The sequence below is a fragment of the Glycine max genome, chromosome 3, assembly GCF_000004515.6.
Source record: "Glycine max cultivar Williams 82 chromosome 3, Glycine_max_v4.0, whole genome shotgun sequence".
NCBI lineage: Eukaryota > Viridiplantae > Streptophyta > Magnoliopsida > Fabales > Fabaceae > Glycine > Glycine max.
The window spans coordinates 30,252,588-30,270,959 of NC_016090.4; the positions used below are offsets into that span (position 1 = coordinate 30,252,588).

Consider the following 18,372-nt stretch of genomic DNA (forward strand, 5'->3'; position numbering starts at 1 on the left):
CCTATTTATGGCCCTGCCACCCATACCGAAAGTTTGGCGAGGCCAATAAATGAAGGCAACATAAGCAAAATTACTCGTTTTAATTGTGACATGACTTCTTCTCTACTGTTTTTTTTTTATATTGTTCTGTGTTGTTCCATTAAAATAACAATAAATAATAATTATATTAATATTTAATAATCATATTTAATTTTAAAAATAATAAAAATTATATAATTTTAAAGGACAACAGATAAATCAAATTTCTTTAATGATAAAATATACTATCAATGTTGGTCACAAAGATGGTATTATATATTTTTATTAAGAAGATATATTGTATATATCTGGTACCCAATCAACGATGACATCTCAATTTGGTTAAATATGAAAGTTAATGTAGGAAAGTCAAGAGAGGTTTTCTATTTAAAAACGTAACGTGGTGCTTTCCCATGCGATGGTAAGTGGTGGGGTTTGGTTTTCGTTGGTAGGTAAACGCATCAATTGTTCCAATGTGAGAAAAATGAGACAGCTAGGTCTATAAATAAAGTTACACCCACCATATGCTTTAAAAAAAAAGAGAAGAGAAACACTTGTGAACGTAACAAAAGACACTTCTCAAACAATATAGATCAATCGTGCTGCGAACAAATTAAGTATGGCTTCAAGGCCTGGAATCCTAACGGATTGGCCATGGAAACCTCTTGGAAGCTTTAAGGTTGCATACATTCATTCCCCTTCTCTCTCTCTCTCTCTCTCTCTCTCTCTCTCTCTCTCTCTAAACAATAGTTATTTACATTTTATTCATGCAACTCATTTGGCATAGAAAGATATTTGCACGTCTAAGTGTATAACATTATCATGACACATTGCTCTCATTGTTTTTTATACAAGAACAAAATGTGCATGAATTTTTTTCTTAGGGTTTACGCACTGAAATTTAGAATATGATTACTATTATTATTTATAATATGCAAAACAAAAAAACTCAGCTTATGTAAACTTGTTTAATTTATAAAGTGTACAAGTATGCACACCTTTGGTTTAATTTCAAACAAATTGTGATGTTTCTTTATAAGCAAACAAATTGTGATGTTAACTCGTTAAAATTAAGGGTAACTTCTCATATGTACATTTTAAAGCGACAAACTCACTTGGAAGGAATTTTTGCAATTTAAGTACTTTTCCACGCTCTTCATAAAGGTGCATTTATCCAAGTACAATCCAATTATACCAATCAACATCACAAGTTCAATCACAGAGATTGTTACGAGCAATGCATTTTAGAAAATAAACCACGAAAACCATATTCAACATAAAATTTTATAAAATAAGGTAACGTCTTAGTAAATCATAAAATACGCGACTTTTAGACTTTTATAAGTAAAACATAAATACAAGGTAATTTTAAATTTTAAATTTCTCATAAAAACCTATTTCTTTAATTTTTTTATTTTAAAATATATCCTACATTTTAGAGATTTTAATTTAACAATAACTGTAAACCATGTTTATTGTATTTATATAACATGTCAAATTGATAGCCAGTTGTAACGTGTAAGAAAGCGTTTAATAGTAATGTCATTTTTGTGTGCTTAATAGGTTTATTTTTTTCATTTCTAACTAATAAATATTTATTAGTAATTATAAAAATGTCAATGTATATTTTGTAAAACAAAATAAATAAAAGTAGCATTTTTGTAATTGCAACAAAAAGGATATCGACCGATGAAAAAAGGACAAGCCAAAGAGATCTTAACTTTCTACTCCTTATCTTATGAGTAATATTTTTATATCTTCTTATTGATTTTTCCAATGCTTCATAAAGTAAATATCAAATAAGAAGGTTTACAAGAAAATGTGTAAAAGAATGTAGGAGAATTTAAAATTATTCTTATCTCTTTGATTTCCTTTGTTTGCTTTCTTGTACAATTAATTAAGATATTAACGCGCGGTTCAATTTCATTTTGCAGTATTTGTTACTAGCACCTTGGGTAGTTCACAGCTCCTATTCTGTGTTGGTGAAGGATAAGAGTGAAAGGGATATAAGCACCTTTCTCATATTTCCATTTCTTCTATGGCGTATGCTTCATAACCAGATATGGATCACTCTCTCTCGTTACCGAACCGCCAAAGGCAATGCTAGAATTGTCGACAAGGGAATTGAGTTTGATCAAGTTGATAGAGAAAGAGATTGGTTAGTTTGTCTAATTTTTGGTAGTTAATAGAATCATATATAGATGGATTTGCATGTGGTTTTGACTTAGTATATTATTATTATTATTATTATTATTATTATTATGAAAAATATTAAGTATGAAATCTATATATCTATTTACATCATTAGTCCTTTTTTCTTTGATAGAGAGATACTTTAGGGAGTTTCATCTAACAATGAGGTAAGAGAATATTCTTTCATGATATATATATATATATATATATATATATATATATATATATATATATATATATATATATATATATATATATATATTCATAAAATGATGTGAGAATTTTAATTTTTTTTAATGTAAGGAACAATATTTAGTTTTAAGATTTAAAGTAATCTCTTCTTTAATTTCAATAAAAAAAATAATATCTTATTTGGAGTGCAAATAATATGTACATATGCTACTAAATTAGTTTACAAAGATAATTAGTTCTTAAGGCCGCTCAGAGATGAATGCTTCCTTCTCAGATTCATCACCCCTGGTATTTTAGTCATGAATTCTTCAATTCTTCACTCTTCTTTAAATGTATGAGTGCTATAATATTTTTCGTATGTTCTTCTCGGTCCATATATACCTGAGTGCTAGAATATTTTCGTAGAAAAAAAATTAACAGAACCATGAAATTTTGTTTTAGATAATTAGTCCATGGAATAGTAGGTCCTTATCCAAGCTTGCCAAACATAACAACCAAATATCTTAGATATTTTATAGTATCTGATAAATGAATTTGTCTTAGTAGTTGAAAGCTAAGACATTCCTTGCATGACACTTTACAAAACATGGGAAATTTATTAGCAAATATACGATAGGTACTCAGAATAGTACACCACAAAACCAAAACTAATGTTGGATATCTTTTGCATATGTTACGGCATTTCTGGTGCCATACATCAATATATCTTCTTTGCATTTAAGAAAAGAAAACAAAATTAATGGTCCTCAACACACCACAGTACGCTTCCATAAAAAACATAAACAGATTTAGTTGCATCTCACTCGAAGTGTGGTACCTCATGGCTAGGACCCTAACACTTTGATTGGGGAAAGGATGTTAGAAAAAAGGAAGACAATAAATTAGTATGACAGAAAGTAGCTTTCCTGCTCCAGGAGCGAGGGGGAATAGGTTATAGGTTAGGGGCCTACAAGCAAAATTCTTTTTTCCCAAAGGGGGAGGGGGAGAATATTGTGGAATTTTTCTGTTTTTAGTTAATTTAATTTAATGTTAAATTATATTTTTTTATACTACTATATAACATATAAAATGAAAAAAAGAAGTAATGTCAAATATGATATAAATAAACTGAATATATGTCTTGAATCTATACATTTCTTTTATCCTATATATCTATTCATTCAACTCTAATATATACAAGTCTAATGCATGGATGGATTTTAATTTTTGGTGTTTTGATGGAAATTATATTGAAGGGAAGATAAGTTTTTATTTTAAATTTAAAATAGTTGTTGAATATTTATGAAAATAAATAAATATAAGCAGGATGCATGTCAAGAAAAATCCCTCTTTTCTTTTTTATTCATTACATCATACATATACCTTCCCTTTTCCAATTAAAGATTGTATTCACAGGGTGTAAAGAAAATAATTTTCCTTCAGTACGTAACAGGTGAGCATGTAACACAAGCACATAAAAATCATTGAAAAAAATATGTAAATGAGAAAAGAAACAAAGATTATTTTATATTCTGATCATTTATTAGGTTGATTTAACTTGCTCATTTGAATTATTTATTTTAATTTGTGCAGGGATGACCAAATATTGTTCAATGGATTATTATACTACTTGGCAAGCTACACATTATCTGGGGCATCCCGTATTCCATTATGGAGAACAGATGGAGTTGTTATGGCAATATTGCTTCATGCAGGACCAGTGGAGTTTCTCTATTATTGGTTACACAGAGCACTTCATCATCATTTTCTCTACTCTCGTTACCACTCTCATCACCATTCTTCAATAGTAACAGAACCTATAACTTGTGAGTCCCCTAGACCAAAAAATAATAGTTTTAACCAAGATCGGTCCAATAATAAATGATGTCCGAAATAATATTTTTTATTTTAAATATGAGAGTTAAATATTGAATATTTTATCAATATATATATATATATATATATATATATATATATATATATATATATATATATATATATATGAAATTTTTGTCTATACACGAAACCCTATTATTTAATAAAATCTAATAACAAATCATTTTTCTTTGTTCATATATAGATTTAAAATTTAAGTTTTAATTATTTTATTCTTTGATCTATGCTCATATTAGGTAACGTTTATTTTGCACTTAGAACGTCATTCATTAATTGCTTTTGCATGCATAATTCAAAGCTGGCGAACAACTTTTCTATTTTACATTTGATGCCTGCAATTTATTGTCAAATGTCAGAGTGCTATGTTTTCACAGAAAGACAGACTGCATTATTGTCAATTTTATCACTATAGAGAGGACCACAAACAAGATTGCAGGTGGAAATTTGTTTCAATTGGAAGCAGGTGTCAAATATTTATAGGTTCACTTTATTGCAAAACAGGTGTCAAATATTTATAGGTACACTTTATTGCAAAACAGGTATCAATTAGTTATAGGCCCACATTATAATTAGAATTACATATAAAGTAATTCACATATAACTATATTTATTGGAGTTAGGATTCTGCTATAGGATTGATTCTTTTCATATATGACTTTTCTGTACTTCTTATAGATAGTTTATGTTGTTGTTCGGATAGTTTATGTTAATTTAGATTTTAAATAATTATCATTATTATTATTTTTTCACGCCATTAAGGGAATACATCTAGGAGGTATAATTTTGATTTCCGATTCTTATGTTTTCACTTACACAAATTATATTTTTATGATATTAAGTAATTAAAAATATGTGATCAAATTATATAGACTATTTTTAATTATCTGTTATTTTTGAAGAACTATTTTGTTTATATTTATTTGTTCTTATAAAATTGATCAAGAAAATGTTAATTTTTTTTAATTATATCGATCCTTACCGATCAAGAAATAAGAAAATAATATAAAAGAACGGTCAAAGGAATAAATAAAAAAATATAGTGAAAAAATTCAAAATAATTTTAATATAAATAAATAAATTATTATTTTTAATGTATATAATACAACATAAACAATAGACTAACATAAGCAGATTAGAAGAAACAAAAGAAAGGTCTTCGAATGCACACTACTATCTACCCAAAGAGAAAAAGAGCTGTTTATGTATGCACTCCATAAATGTCACAGCATATTATTTTACTTTTTATCACATAATTTATTTATTTATTTCTATCACATAGCTCATGTTAGTGTATATTTTTTCGGTTTTTTTTTTCTCTATCTCTCCTTTATGTAAAAATTGTTGTATAAAAATTTAATGAAAATACAGCTGCTCTAAATCCAATTTGAGTAAAACAGAAAGCAACACTTTTCCCTGATAGCCACCTGTAATCTTTAATTCTATATACTATATAGTGTATTTGCTTTTTATGAGCCAGCCAAGTAATTTCGGCACTTGATCTTTATCTAAAAGCATATTCTTTTTGGTGCAGCTGTTATTCATCCATTCGCTGAACACATATTATATTTTCTTCTCTTTGCAATACCCAAGTTAACCCTCGTCTTCACAAAAACAGCTTCTGTGGGGGCCATGCTTGGATATGTCACTTACATTGATTTCATGAACAACATGGGTCATTGTAACTTTGAGGTGGTTCCAAAGTGGCTCTTTGACATCTTTCCTCCTCTCAAATATCTCATGTACACCTCATCGTAAGTATTTAATAATAATTTCATATACATAGTTTTACACACTATTTTATATATGTGTGGAGGGAGTATTTAGTTACAGGAGTGCATGAAAAATTAAAGAAGTTAATATATTAAACAAATAAGAGTGTGTTTGATTTTATATTAATATGAATTATGATGCACATAAAAATAATAATTGACTGCTTCTTAATGAATATGCGTTAAATTCTATTTTAACAGAAAGAAAAATACACAATAAATCATTAATCATACATAAATAATTAAATTTATTTTATCTAATTTTCATACTCTTATATTTGCAACCTAATATACTTTTATATTCAGCTAGCTCTAGCTGTTTCCTTACATGCTAATATCAACTTTCTATCTGAATTCATATTTTTCGTAGGACTAACGCATGTAACCCTTGTCCACTATAAAAGCCTCAGCCTTCGATCTATTCATTTCTTTAGCATGTGGTTTGGTATTGAATAAATGCAATATCTCAGTTGCATTATACTGGTCAAAAGGTTCACAAAAGAAAAATACTGGTCAAAAAATCATAAAAGACATTTTTTTTATCAGTAAATCATAAAAGACATTCGATATTTTTTTCATTAATGCCCCATTAGGACAAATACGTGTTCTTTTTTCTTTTTCGGTTGCTACTCTAGAGAGACTTTATCATCACATATCGGATCTCATAGTTATATTTGGGAAAATAACTGAATATCCAACTAAAGGTTAATAAGTATTCGATTTTATTAGGGTTTGTCTAACTAACCCAAATTAAAAATGGGGTTAATCAACCCTATAAGTTGGTAAAGACCCACCCTTTGTTTCAGTCAGAATGAGTCCCTGGGACCCCGGGACATTGGCTTCCGCCAACAGTGCCTATTCACTTCACTCGGAAAATGCTCTAAACATAAACGTGTGGTCGAATTTTTCAATTCATTTCCATTTTGAGATTAGAATTTAGATGCCAACTTTGCTTTTTTGGGAGGTGAAACTGCGGTTGAAGCGGACATTTCGAAATGTGAGCATCGAAGATTTATTTATATATATATTATATATGTGGTTCAATAAAATTACACCCATTTGTTTAGATTTTTTTATGCACAAAATTGTATGTAATTTTATTGGATCATCTAAGATGAGATTATTTAATTTCCTTTTTACTTGGGACAGATAGATCATCCAATTTTTTTAAACCATATAAATCTCTTGGCTATCTAGACTAATTTAATTTTAATTTTAAAAATTTATAATTAAAATATTTATGTATTATTTTTTATTAAAATAAAAAAATATAATTTAACTTTATAAAGTGTAATAAAAAAACCCACATGTAAATATTAATAATTATATTGGTATTTGACTCGAATGTATTTCTCTGTTTGAGAAGCAACAACTAACAAAAAAAGTTTTTTTTTTTTATTATGTCGCAGGTTCCATTCTTTGCACCATACTCAGTTTAGAACAAACTACTCCTTGTTTATGCCTCTTTATGACTACATCTATGGCACCACAGACAAAGCTTCCGATAAATTACACGAGTCAGCATTAAAACAAGAGGAAGAAATCCCTAATGTTGTACACCTAACACATCTCACGACCCCTGAATCCATATATCATCTCAGGCTTGGATTTGCTTACTTGGCTTCTAAGCCTTACACGTCAAAATGGTACCTTTGTTTGATGTGGCCAGTAACAGCTTGGTCCATGATCCTCACATGGGTTTATGGCCGTACATTTATTGTGGAGGGGAATCGTTTTGACAAACTGAAGTTGCAAACTTGGGCAATACCCAAGTACAGTCTCCAAGTAATTTATCTATATTCCCATTCTCTATATATTTATTAAGAGAAAAAGGATTATATGTTCTTGGTATAAATTTTTTTACAACATTGTTCAATCACAATTCATCAGATATGATAAACTTATTAATTTTTATAATAATTACTTTAAAAATCATATTAATAATAAATTATAATTAAACGATAATAAAAAAGTATTTTACATTATCAGTATGTTCATTAAACTTATTTATTTATTTTCTTTATTAATTCCTTAAACATTATTGAAAATTATTTAGTATCGAAAATTATTTATCCGCTTTGGGATGGCGCCTATCCCCACTACCACATGACATGGCCATGGAGAGGTTTACTAATTCTGTTATGGGCTCGGTGGCCTTACAAGCCTGGGAATTGCTCATGCAAGGGAAAATAATCATTCAAACTTACTCATACTTTTGACTAAGCATCATGGGAAAGATTTATCGAGATGCTCTAATTAATAAAATAAAATTTTTTGAGATCAATATTTAGATGAATACAATGTCACATTTCTTTCTTCGAGAAATACTGTCACATATACAGTGCATCATAATATTTTGGATTGTTTTCATGTATTGAACATGGTCTGCATTTTGAGAAGTAATTAAACTGCACTTTATAAAGTTAAATTGCATGCAATCATTTATTTATTATCTGGCAATGCATAAAATAAAATTCATATATAACTATCGGAGTTTTGCTGCAGTACTTCATGCAATCACAAAAAGTGGCTATCAACACAATGATAGAGGAAGCAATACTCGATGCTGACAGAAAGGGCATAAAAGTTTTGAGCTTAGGCCTAAGGAATCAAGGAGAGGACCTTAACATCTATGGAGGACTATATGTTAGTAGGCATCCAAAGCTAAAAGTTAGGGTTGTAGATGGAAGCAGTCTTGTAGTTGCTGTTGTTCTTAATAGCATTCCCAAGGGAACAACTCAAGTTTTACTTAGGGGCAAACTCACCAAGATTGCTTATGCTCTTGCCTACACATTGTGTCAACAAGGTGTTCAGGTCAGCTTCTTTAATTTATATAGGCGATGGATTAGTGAGCCAGTATGGTGACTTTGTGATTCCGCAGCTAAAGTAGCTATGGATATGTGAGATTATGTTTTTCTTTGCCAATTTGTCATTAATTAGTGACGGATTGGAGTTGGAAATATTTCCTGGCTAATTAGAAAATTTCTTGTAATGATATTGTTTAAACTCTGGTCTCTTAATTACATTTCAGGTTGCTGCATTGTATGAGGATGATTATGTGAGGCTCAAAAAGTCGTTCAATAGCTCTGAAACCAATTTGGCCTTTACCAAAAGCAGCACACAGACGGTACATAACAAATTTCACTTTATTTGCTTCATTTTATGTTAGAAGTAAAACAGAAGGAAATAAAAAAGAAAATAAAGAGACAATTTTTTTTCTTCTAGCATTGTATGAATAGAGAGAACAAAAGAGAGAGAAAAATAGAGTGAAGAAACTAAAATTATGTTACATTCTATTCAAACAAATTTAATATAAAAAATATTAATTAACAAGAACACATTTTTAATTTCATTGATTTTCTATTATCTCTCCATGCCTCCTGAGCTGTGAAGTGGTGAAAAATATCAATAAGGGTCCACGAATTTTCGCTTTTTTCCCCTTGATTTGTGCCATTTCAAATAATTAAAAGAAAAAAGCTTAAGTAATATTTGGTATACAAAATATTTTAATACTTTTTAGAAGATGGTATTAAAATAATATTTTCTTTGGTTTGGTAGAATTAAAATTAAAAATATTTCTCAGAAATAATTTCTTTTTTGGGAGTGTTAACTTTCATGAAAGTTAAAAAAAAAACATTTTCACCTACACAATCATAAATAAAACTTCCACATGCATGAAAATGGATGTAAAATACTTCAATTAATTACACCCTCGTTTATTATAAATTTCATAAACCATGGTTTTAATATCCTTATTTGTCATCTTTTGTTGCTATATTTTGGTATGAAAATACACTATGAGGGATTGTTGGCAATGCCCTTAAAATTAGGGACAAATATTTCAGGATGACTTTTATGTAAAAAATTGGCTTATAAAAAAAATATTATGTAAAAAAAATTATAAAGTATTTTTGTCCTCGATCAATAAGGTTTTCTTTCATGTCTCATATTTTAATTTTGCTTTTGAATAGACTTGGTTAGTAGGAGATGGATTAACTGAAGAGGAACAACTGAAGGCACCCAAAGGAACATTATTTATTCCATACACACAATTTCCACCAAGAAAATATCGTAAGGATTGCTTCTACCATTGCACCCCTGCAATGTTAGCTCCTTGTAGTGTTGAAAATATCCATTCTTGTGAGGTTTGTTCATATTACCCTTGTCAATTTCTGTTGGGAAGATTGAATTAATTTGGTTAGCATCCCAAATTATAAAATGTCATATATATCATACATGTATTGCATGCAGGATTGGTTGCCAAGGAGGATAATGAGTGCATGGCGCATAGCTGGGATAGTGCACTCTCTAGAAGGATGGACTGAACATGAGTGTGGCCACACAATGCATAACATAGACAATGTTTGGCATTCAACTCTTCAACATGGATTCCAACCTCTTCCGGTGCCAATTAATGAGTAACTAGCTAGGGGAATAATATATATGAATAATATGTTTGGCTGCTTAATTTGTTTTAGCTCTTTGGAGGGTATTAATCCATCCTACTTATGGTTATCTTTACCTTAAATAAGATTGTTAAGTAATACCTTAAGACAAAGCAAATGGATATCATCTACATATATTTCCATAGAGCTACAACATTTTAAGAAGTAGCTATATAAGTATATATCTCATAATACACTCAAAAGTATTATATACTTTCCATACATGTTGGTATTAACCAGATTTGAAGAAATAACTTAATTTTTTTTTTTGTCTATATTCATCTTAGAAATTTAAAACTTTTTTTAAGTTGATAAGATGAGAAGGGGGTTGAATTGTGTTTTAGAAATTTAAAACTTTTTTTAAGATTATAAAACACGTTTATTGTTTGATAAATATAAAAAGAGATCAAACTATGAGATAAACAATTTTCTTTAAAAAGAAGATATAAGATCTAAAAACAAATTAAAAATCTTTTGTTAGTTAAACAAGAAGGCACACAAAAAATTATACTAGTTCGTATCAACCTCAAGACTACATCTAGTTCTTGACAACCATATAGTAAGTTTTCACTAACTTATCAATGTTATAAGTATTTTTTACTGTCACTTTTGACTCTTACATTTACTATATGTACCCCAAGTTTAACTTAAATTCATCATTCTTTGTTTTACCAAGCCACTATTGGCTCTAAATAAATAAACATGATTTGTTGGAAGGTTGTTCACCAACTAAAGTATGATCATCTTATAGATGGATATACCACTTAGCATTTTCAGTCTTTTCTCTCAAAGTATACAAGGTGTTTTGAAAGTTTTGTATCTTTACAAGAATTTACAGAAAACTTTACAAGAATGAACAAAAGAATGATTCACATAGATAATTTTCGTATATTCTTTCTTCAAAGCTTCTTTTATATATTATCTTTATCTCCAAGTATTCATTGTCTCTCAATGGTTGGATTCTTCATTCTATTCTTTGTCTGAAGTTTCGAATCCAATGGGACATTTAATGCTAGCATTAAATGCACATGCCTTCTTCATGCAAAGTTCATGTTGATAGGATATCATGTCTTGTACTTCAGCAGGAAAGTCACTTCTTTCATCATAACAGGTCTACAACAACAGAGCGCGCCTTTTAATGAGGATAAACGTCTTTCAGATTATGGGATTTATTTATTCTTCATAGGACTCTGATAGATCCCAAGAAAATATTTTCTACAACAAAGAATCTCAAACATAAAGTTTTCAATAAAGGTCTTAAATGTATTTCTTAAATGTTATATCATATTGTCTTATGAGTGCATCGTCTAAAAATTTCAGACGCACAGAAACAACTCATGATTTGATAGTATATCAAACACAACTTTTATTATTTGTATTTATATGTACTTAATCAAAAATAATTAGGAGTCATAATTCGTCTTTAAGACATAACACTACTTGAAAGAATGGTTCTAACATTGCTACGTTAACATCAATTTTTTATAAAATTGATGCGAACATGAGTGTGTTAACATCGATTTAAAACCAATGTTGCTGGACGAAATGTAACATCGATTTCTTAAAAATCGATGTTACTAGGAAAAACTCAACATCAGTTTTTCCAAAAACCGATGTTACTAAAAGTAAGTCAACATCGGTTTTTGGAAAACCAATGTTGCTAGTATAATGTTAACACTGGTTTTCCAAAAACCAATGTTGAGTTACTTCTAGTAAAATCGGTTTTCCAAAATCGATGTTGAGTTTCTTCTAGTAACATTGGTTTTATTTAAAAATTGATGTTGTTGGATCATTTATAATGATTGCTTTGGTACCTAAAACCCTCAGGCTCCCTTACTTTGCAACCTTTCTGACTCTCACTTGAACCCTTTCTCACTCTCACTCTAACCTCTCGTGGCGCTGAAACTCCTCACCGTTGGCACTCTCCCTGTCAGTGTCACTCTCGTGCTCACTGTTTGTCTCGCTTTCACTATTGGCCTCACGATGGTGATGAGGTTTACCAAAGGATAACATTCATTCTCTCGAAAGATTAACATTTATTTTCGATTTGGATGCCTGTTTTGTTCGTCGTTTATGCCTATTTTTTTGCGTTTTATCATTATAGAAGCATAGATATATTATTAGAGAAAGGCACAATGCTGGAGTTTAAAGAGAGTTACTCTTGAAGTGCTTATTGATTTTGTTCTTTTGTTGAGATTATAGAGAAGAATGTTAGGAATATGCCAACCGCAAGTTAAAAATCCTTAGTCTTTGTTATTTCTTTACGTGACTCTTTGAAATGGATGAGAGGAAGGCATGTTGGTTCCTTTTTGGGTAGTAACTTGAAGTTATTTGAGCTCTTCTACACTAAAACTTGCATAGAAATGATTTTATGACTCAGTTTCCACTGATTGTTCTCAGTATGGCTATGCTTGAGTATCGTGTTGACGGGTTTCCCCTGATGGCGCATGGTTGTAGCTTATAGGATGGTTACTGGTTAGCTTAATTCATGAGTCTAAGCTGGACTGACCATGTTCATTTGTTTTCCATATTTAGAAAGCATTTACTTTTGTTGTGATTTTTACTCTTGTCAAAATAGATATCCTAATTGTTACATATTAGAAGTAGTAGTTCACCCAAATCAAGCTTCTAATGTTTGTGAGTACTACTGCCAAAATGGCTGCTTAACACATTACTGACTTTATGTGTGTATGCTTGTGAGTATTGCTGCCAAAATCACTACTAGAAAATAGGTTTTTTACATTGATTATTCAGGACTTTTAACATCGGTTATTAACAGATGTTGAAACTACCGATGTTAAAATATCAACGTTAACATTTATTGTTTAAAAATCGATCTTGTTTTAGCAAAAAATAACATCGATTTTTATAAAAACCAATGTTGTTTTGTTCTCACTATCTAGGATGGGTTACAATTTTGTAATCATTTTTGTGATAGTAAAATATTTTTGAGACGGTTTCGTGAACGTAAGCAAGAGGTGCCGAACCATATTAAATTCTTGTGTTTGTTATTATTTTTCTTACGGTGTAATCTTTGTGTGTGTTCTCACAATCCTTTGTGGATGTGGGTATTTTTATTTGTGAGAACATTGATTACCCCAATAGAAAAATGATGTTGTTTTATGGGTTTTTAATATCCTATTTTTTTAATTACCAATCTGTAATTAATTCATATCACAACTTATCATTCAAAGTTATAAAAAAACACATAAAATTAGTCATGCACCAAAAGTTATAAACAAAGTATATCAATATATCATGCACCAAGACTAGTTATAAACATTTATAAACAAAATATATACCATAAATGTGTTAAACATGTTCCAATATTCCTCACAAAATAACTTATAAACAAAATTTTACAAATTGATAATATTAGAGTAGTAATTACAAACAAAGCCAAAATAAAACAAAGTTAGAAGTTGCATCTGGGAACTCAAATATAACTTGAGTTCTAGAAACAAATTCTGTGATTGTGCAAAACTCCTCCATCGATTTCCAATTTTTGCAATCTTCGTATGATGATTATAACTATCCTACACTCCGTAGTCTCTTCCAAGTTTAGATGGGTGAATCTTTTAGCTTTCATAAATGAGTACATGGTACTCAGCACATCCTGAAATTAACATGAAATTCATATTAGATATCTATATGATTTTAAAATTTGACATATATAGGAGTGCTTAATTACTCAACAAAATGCTACAAGTCACTTTGTACTCAGTCAGGAGGACTTTAAAAGTGACTAAGTTAGGAACTTGGTGGTATAAGGAGTGCCATTTAGGGTAAAATTTGGTTCAAAGATGTTTTTGAAGATGAGGAGGAGGAAAACACTCTATCCATCGTGGGTCAAGGTCACCTAATGATTTTTAGTGAGTCCATAGAACTCTCTAAGTTATGTCCATCCAGCAAGTAGAGCTAGGCTCACCAGGTCTTGGTTATATGTGATAGAGTGCACACTGCCACTAGAGTGTAGCAGATGCCAAGTAGGTTCTAGTTCATCCTTCCATCTTACAACAAATGACCTACTGACTTCACTGTAAGGCTACATTTAACAAGCAAAGTAATATAAGCAAAAGTGTTATATCATGTCATGTTTATTTGAGAATAGTGTTGAAATTTCTAAGTTGATCCATAACATGAATAGTGTTGAACATTTCCTTTACTTTTTTGTTAATCTTCATCATTGTGTTAGCCATTTTCTTTCGGTTCTGTTGATGTTCATCCGTCGTTTCTAAACTCCATTTATAATATAAACATGACATTAAGTACATTTTGTCAAACAATAATGAGGAACCAGACCCATGCTTATCTAGGAACCAAAATCATGCAAACAAACAATAGTGAGGCCTACACTGTCAAAAACAACCAAAACCAGATTCATGCAAACAACCAAAACACCAATAAATCTACAAAACAAACAGAATAGACAATGATTTCACTAAAAATTGCTAAGTGTTCTAGTTATGGAGGAACCAAAATCATGCAACATTTCTTCTCATATTTTCTCTGATATTTTACCAAAACCAGAACTAGAACCAGAAACAAAATTGTGCCACCAAAGCCTATTTTCTAGCAGTGTGTACATAAAGCTACTACCATATATGCATAACCCACAAGGCCACAACTACATACAAAAGGATGCACTACCATAACTTTAAAACACAAGTATAATTTAACTTCCATATGCATAACCGCAAACCAAGCAAAAATAAAAATAAAAAACAGCAACACTACCATAGATTTAGAACACAAGCTTCATTAGAGAACCGCAAATTCACCTCACGAGGGTTTAGTAGCATTTAGCACCATTATCAATTTCAGAGAGCACATTTTCTGACACAAAGCAAAGGCATTGCTCAGATAGGGCTAACCTGGGAAGGAAGTTGCGAGGGAACAGGCCACGAAACCAAATACAATATCTTTGTCGTGAGGTAGAGAGGATGAAACGACGATGGTGTCGCAACAAAACACGAGTTGAGGTGGTGATGACGTCACAACATAACACGGGTGAGGTGGTGACAGCGTCACAGCAAAACGTGAGGGATGGCAGTGAGTTAGAAACATGAGGGAGAAGACCATCGCGAGGTCGAACGGGTAAGAGTAAGAGTAAAGTTGAAGCACCAGAAGCGCGAAAAAATAATTTAAAATAATACGTCATTTTTTTTTTCCAAAAATTGATATTAACATGACTTTGTTAACGTTGATTTTTGGAAAAACCAATGTTAACGAAGTCATGTCACACAAGTTAACATCGGTTTTCTAAAAAATCAATGTTAACCAACTCATGTTAACATTGGTTTCTAAAAAACCGATGTTAACAAAGTCACATTATTTACGATTATGCTACCGTATTTTCGTTTACATTGGTTTTCTATAAAACCGATGTTATTCTAATGATGGTAAAAGTAAATTTTTTAGTAGTGAATGGCCCAATAATTCAAGCATTTTTTAATTGGCAATCAATTTGTGTCTTTATGCCTTGAAGAGCAAAAGTACACAACTTTTTATGCTTCTTTTAAATTCAAAACAAAAGAAAAAGGACAAAGTGACACCTTTATTATATCTTTCAATTCAATAATTAATTAATTATCTACTGAATAAATAAATTAAAATTGAATGTAGCTTTAATTTATTGTTAAAAATTAATATAAAGGAATCTTTTTGTTGTTGTTGTTGTTATTATTATTATTATTATTATTATTATTATTATTATTATTTCATTTTTAGTACATAACATATGCATCTTTAACACAAACAACTAGGGTCAGATTGTATTTTGATTTATACACTCTTAGTTCTACGCACCTCTTTTTGTAGGAGATTGTATACTCTTCTAGATTGATTTGTGTCCTACTTTCTACACACTTTTTATGGTTTAATATTTTTTTTTAAAATATTTACCTAGTTTTTTTTTCTTCTTGAAAATGCTTATTTTGTTCCGCTCAAATTTCCTGATGATCTTATATTATATTTATAATGAATATCATAGCCATATACCACTTCTACTTCTACCTTTTGATTGATAAAAAGAATACAATTTCCTGATGATTTATAACATGTTTAATGTAATTTGTAGGAAGTTTTCATTTTCCTATTTGCATCCTCATCATGAATTCATTATTTGAGATTGTTAGTATCCATCTTCACAGGTACGAATATCTTTCATACTCTTTTTGGTTACAAATGCTTTTATAACTTGCTTTATGTGATTAATGACTATTGCTTTATATGCAAGTTATGTTCATTACGAGTGAATCTTAGTTTCCCATTTGAGATTCAATACAATGATTCTTTTGGATAGTTTGGATGAATTGTTGTATTGAATATTGAATTGTCCATTTGGATAGTTTGGGAAGAGTCATTTTTTTTATAGTAGATTCATACATATAGATTAAATTTATTTTCTTAAATTTTATGAAATTTCGGTATAGTGCATTTCACTTTGTTCTCTGGGTGCATATTTTTTTTTTGGTGGAATTCATGTCACCGCTTTCATTTCATGTACTAGGATATCAATGTGAAATGCTGTCAAAATTTTTTCAAATCTAAGAAAAGAAAGTTAACCTTTATGTATGAATTTACTATAAAAAAAATGTCTTCCTGAATGTGATAAGACCACACCTTTAATGAAAAAAGAGAGGTTTTCATGCATTGAATAACTTTGTGAATATCGCAAAGTTATTAGATGGACGAAGTTGGATGAATGCAAGTTGCATGAGCCCTGCGTATGAGGAAGGCGTTGAACAGTTCTTGGAATTTGCCTCCGAAAGAAGTCGACTGGATGAGGATGAAAAGTATTTTTGTCCTTGTATAAACTGTTTGAATGGGAGACGACAAGCGCATAAATGTCAGGTGAAGAAGATATTATGTCCAATGGGTATGAAGTACCAGAAAATATATGCATGTCCTAATGGTTGCATACTGTACAGATATGAGTTTGAAGAAATGCATAAATGTCCCAGGTGTGGGGTATCATGGCACAAAGTAAAGGATGATAATGAGTGCAACAGTGTTAAAAGCACAAAGAAAGGCCCCCCAGCAAAGGTGTTATGGTATCTTCTAATCATTCCAAGGTTTAAGCATTTATTTGCTAATGGAGATGACACAAAAGACCTTACATGGCATGCAGATGAGAGAAATTGTGATGGAATGGTCTGCCATCCGACTAATTCCTCCTAGTGAAAGAAGATTAATTGTTTGTATATGAATTTCGAAAAAGAGGCAAGAAATCTTAGGCTTGACTGATGGAATGAATCTCTATGGCAGTTTAAGCACTCAGCACACTTCATGACCTATTTTGCTAGTAATTTACAACTTGTCTCCTGGGTTGTGCATGAAGCGAAAATACATGATGTTGTCTATGATGATATCGGGCCCAAGACAGTCAGGAAATGACATCGATGTTTATCACAGTCACTTGATTGAAGACTTGACAAAGTTGTGGGAAAAAGGGGTTGTCGTGTTTGATGGGTATCAAAATGAGACATTCAGGTTGTGTGTAATGTTATTTTGTACCATTAATGACTTTCCAGCATATGAGAATTTGAATGGATACAGTGTTAAGGGCCATCATGCACACCCTATTTGTGAGAAGACACAAGCTATGTACAACTGAAACATGGAAGAAAAATAGTATACACTCGGCATTGACATTTTCTGAAACCTTATCATCCTTATCGGCGATTGAAAAAGCTTGTAATGGAAGTCAATAGCATGAAAGTGTGCCTATACCATTAACTAGTCAGTAGGTTCTTGAGTGGGTTGAGGACATCAATACTATATTTGGAAAGACCCAAAAAAAGTTGACAAGTAAAATTTGCATATGGAAGAAGAGGTCGATATTGTTTGATCTTTCATACTGGTTCGATCTAGATGTT

At 30.5% G+C, this 18,372-nt stretch overlaps 1 protein-coding gene across 1 annotated transcript; it reads left to right on the forward strand.

The window, feature by feature from the left end:
* Window positions 1-539: 539 nt before the first annotated feature.
* LOC100818020 (very-long-chain aldehyde decarbonylase CER1) lies at window positions 540-10,637 on the forward strand. Its single transcript, XM_041013966.1, has 9 exons — window positions 540-697; window positions 1,953-2,176; window positions 3,976-4,208; window positions 5,810-6,029; window positions 7,457-7,832; window positions 8,553-8,861; window positions 9,079-9,174; window positions 10,019-10,192; window positions 10,299-10,637. The coding sequence occupies exons 1-9, from the start codon at window positions 638-640 to the stop codon at window positions 10,467-10,469; spliced, it is 1,863 nt and encodes a 620-aa protein (XP_040869900.1). The 5' UTR covers window positions 540-637; the 3' UTR covers window positions 10,470-10,637.
* The last annotated feature ends 7,735 nt before the right edge of the window (window positions 10,638-18,372 follow it).

Coding starts and splice junctions, on each gene's coding strand:
- LOC100818020 (XM_041013966.1), top strand. CDS start 638: ATGGCTTCAAGGCCTGGAATCCTAACGGATTGGCCATGGAAACCTCTT. Junction 2,177..3,975: donor GTTGATAGAGAAAGAGATTG/GTTAGTTTGTCT, acceptor TAATTTGTGCAG/GGATGACCAAATATTGTTCA. Junction 7,833..8,552: donor TACCCAAGTACAGTCTCCAA/GTAATTTATCTA, acceptor GTTTTGCTGCAG/TACTTCATGCAATCACAAAA.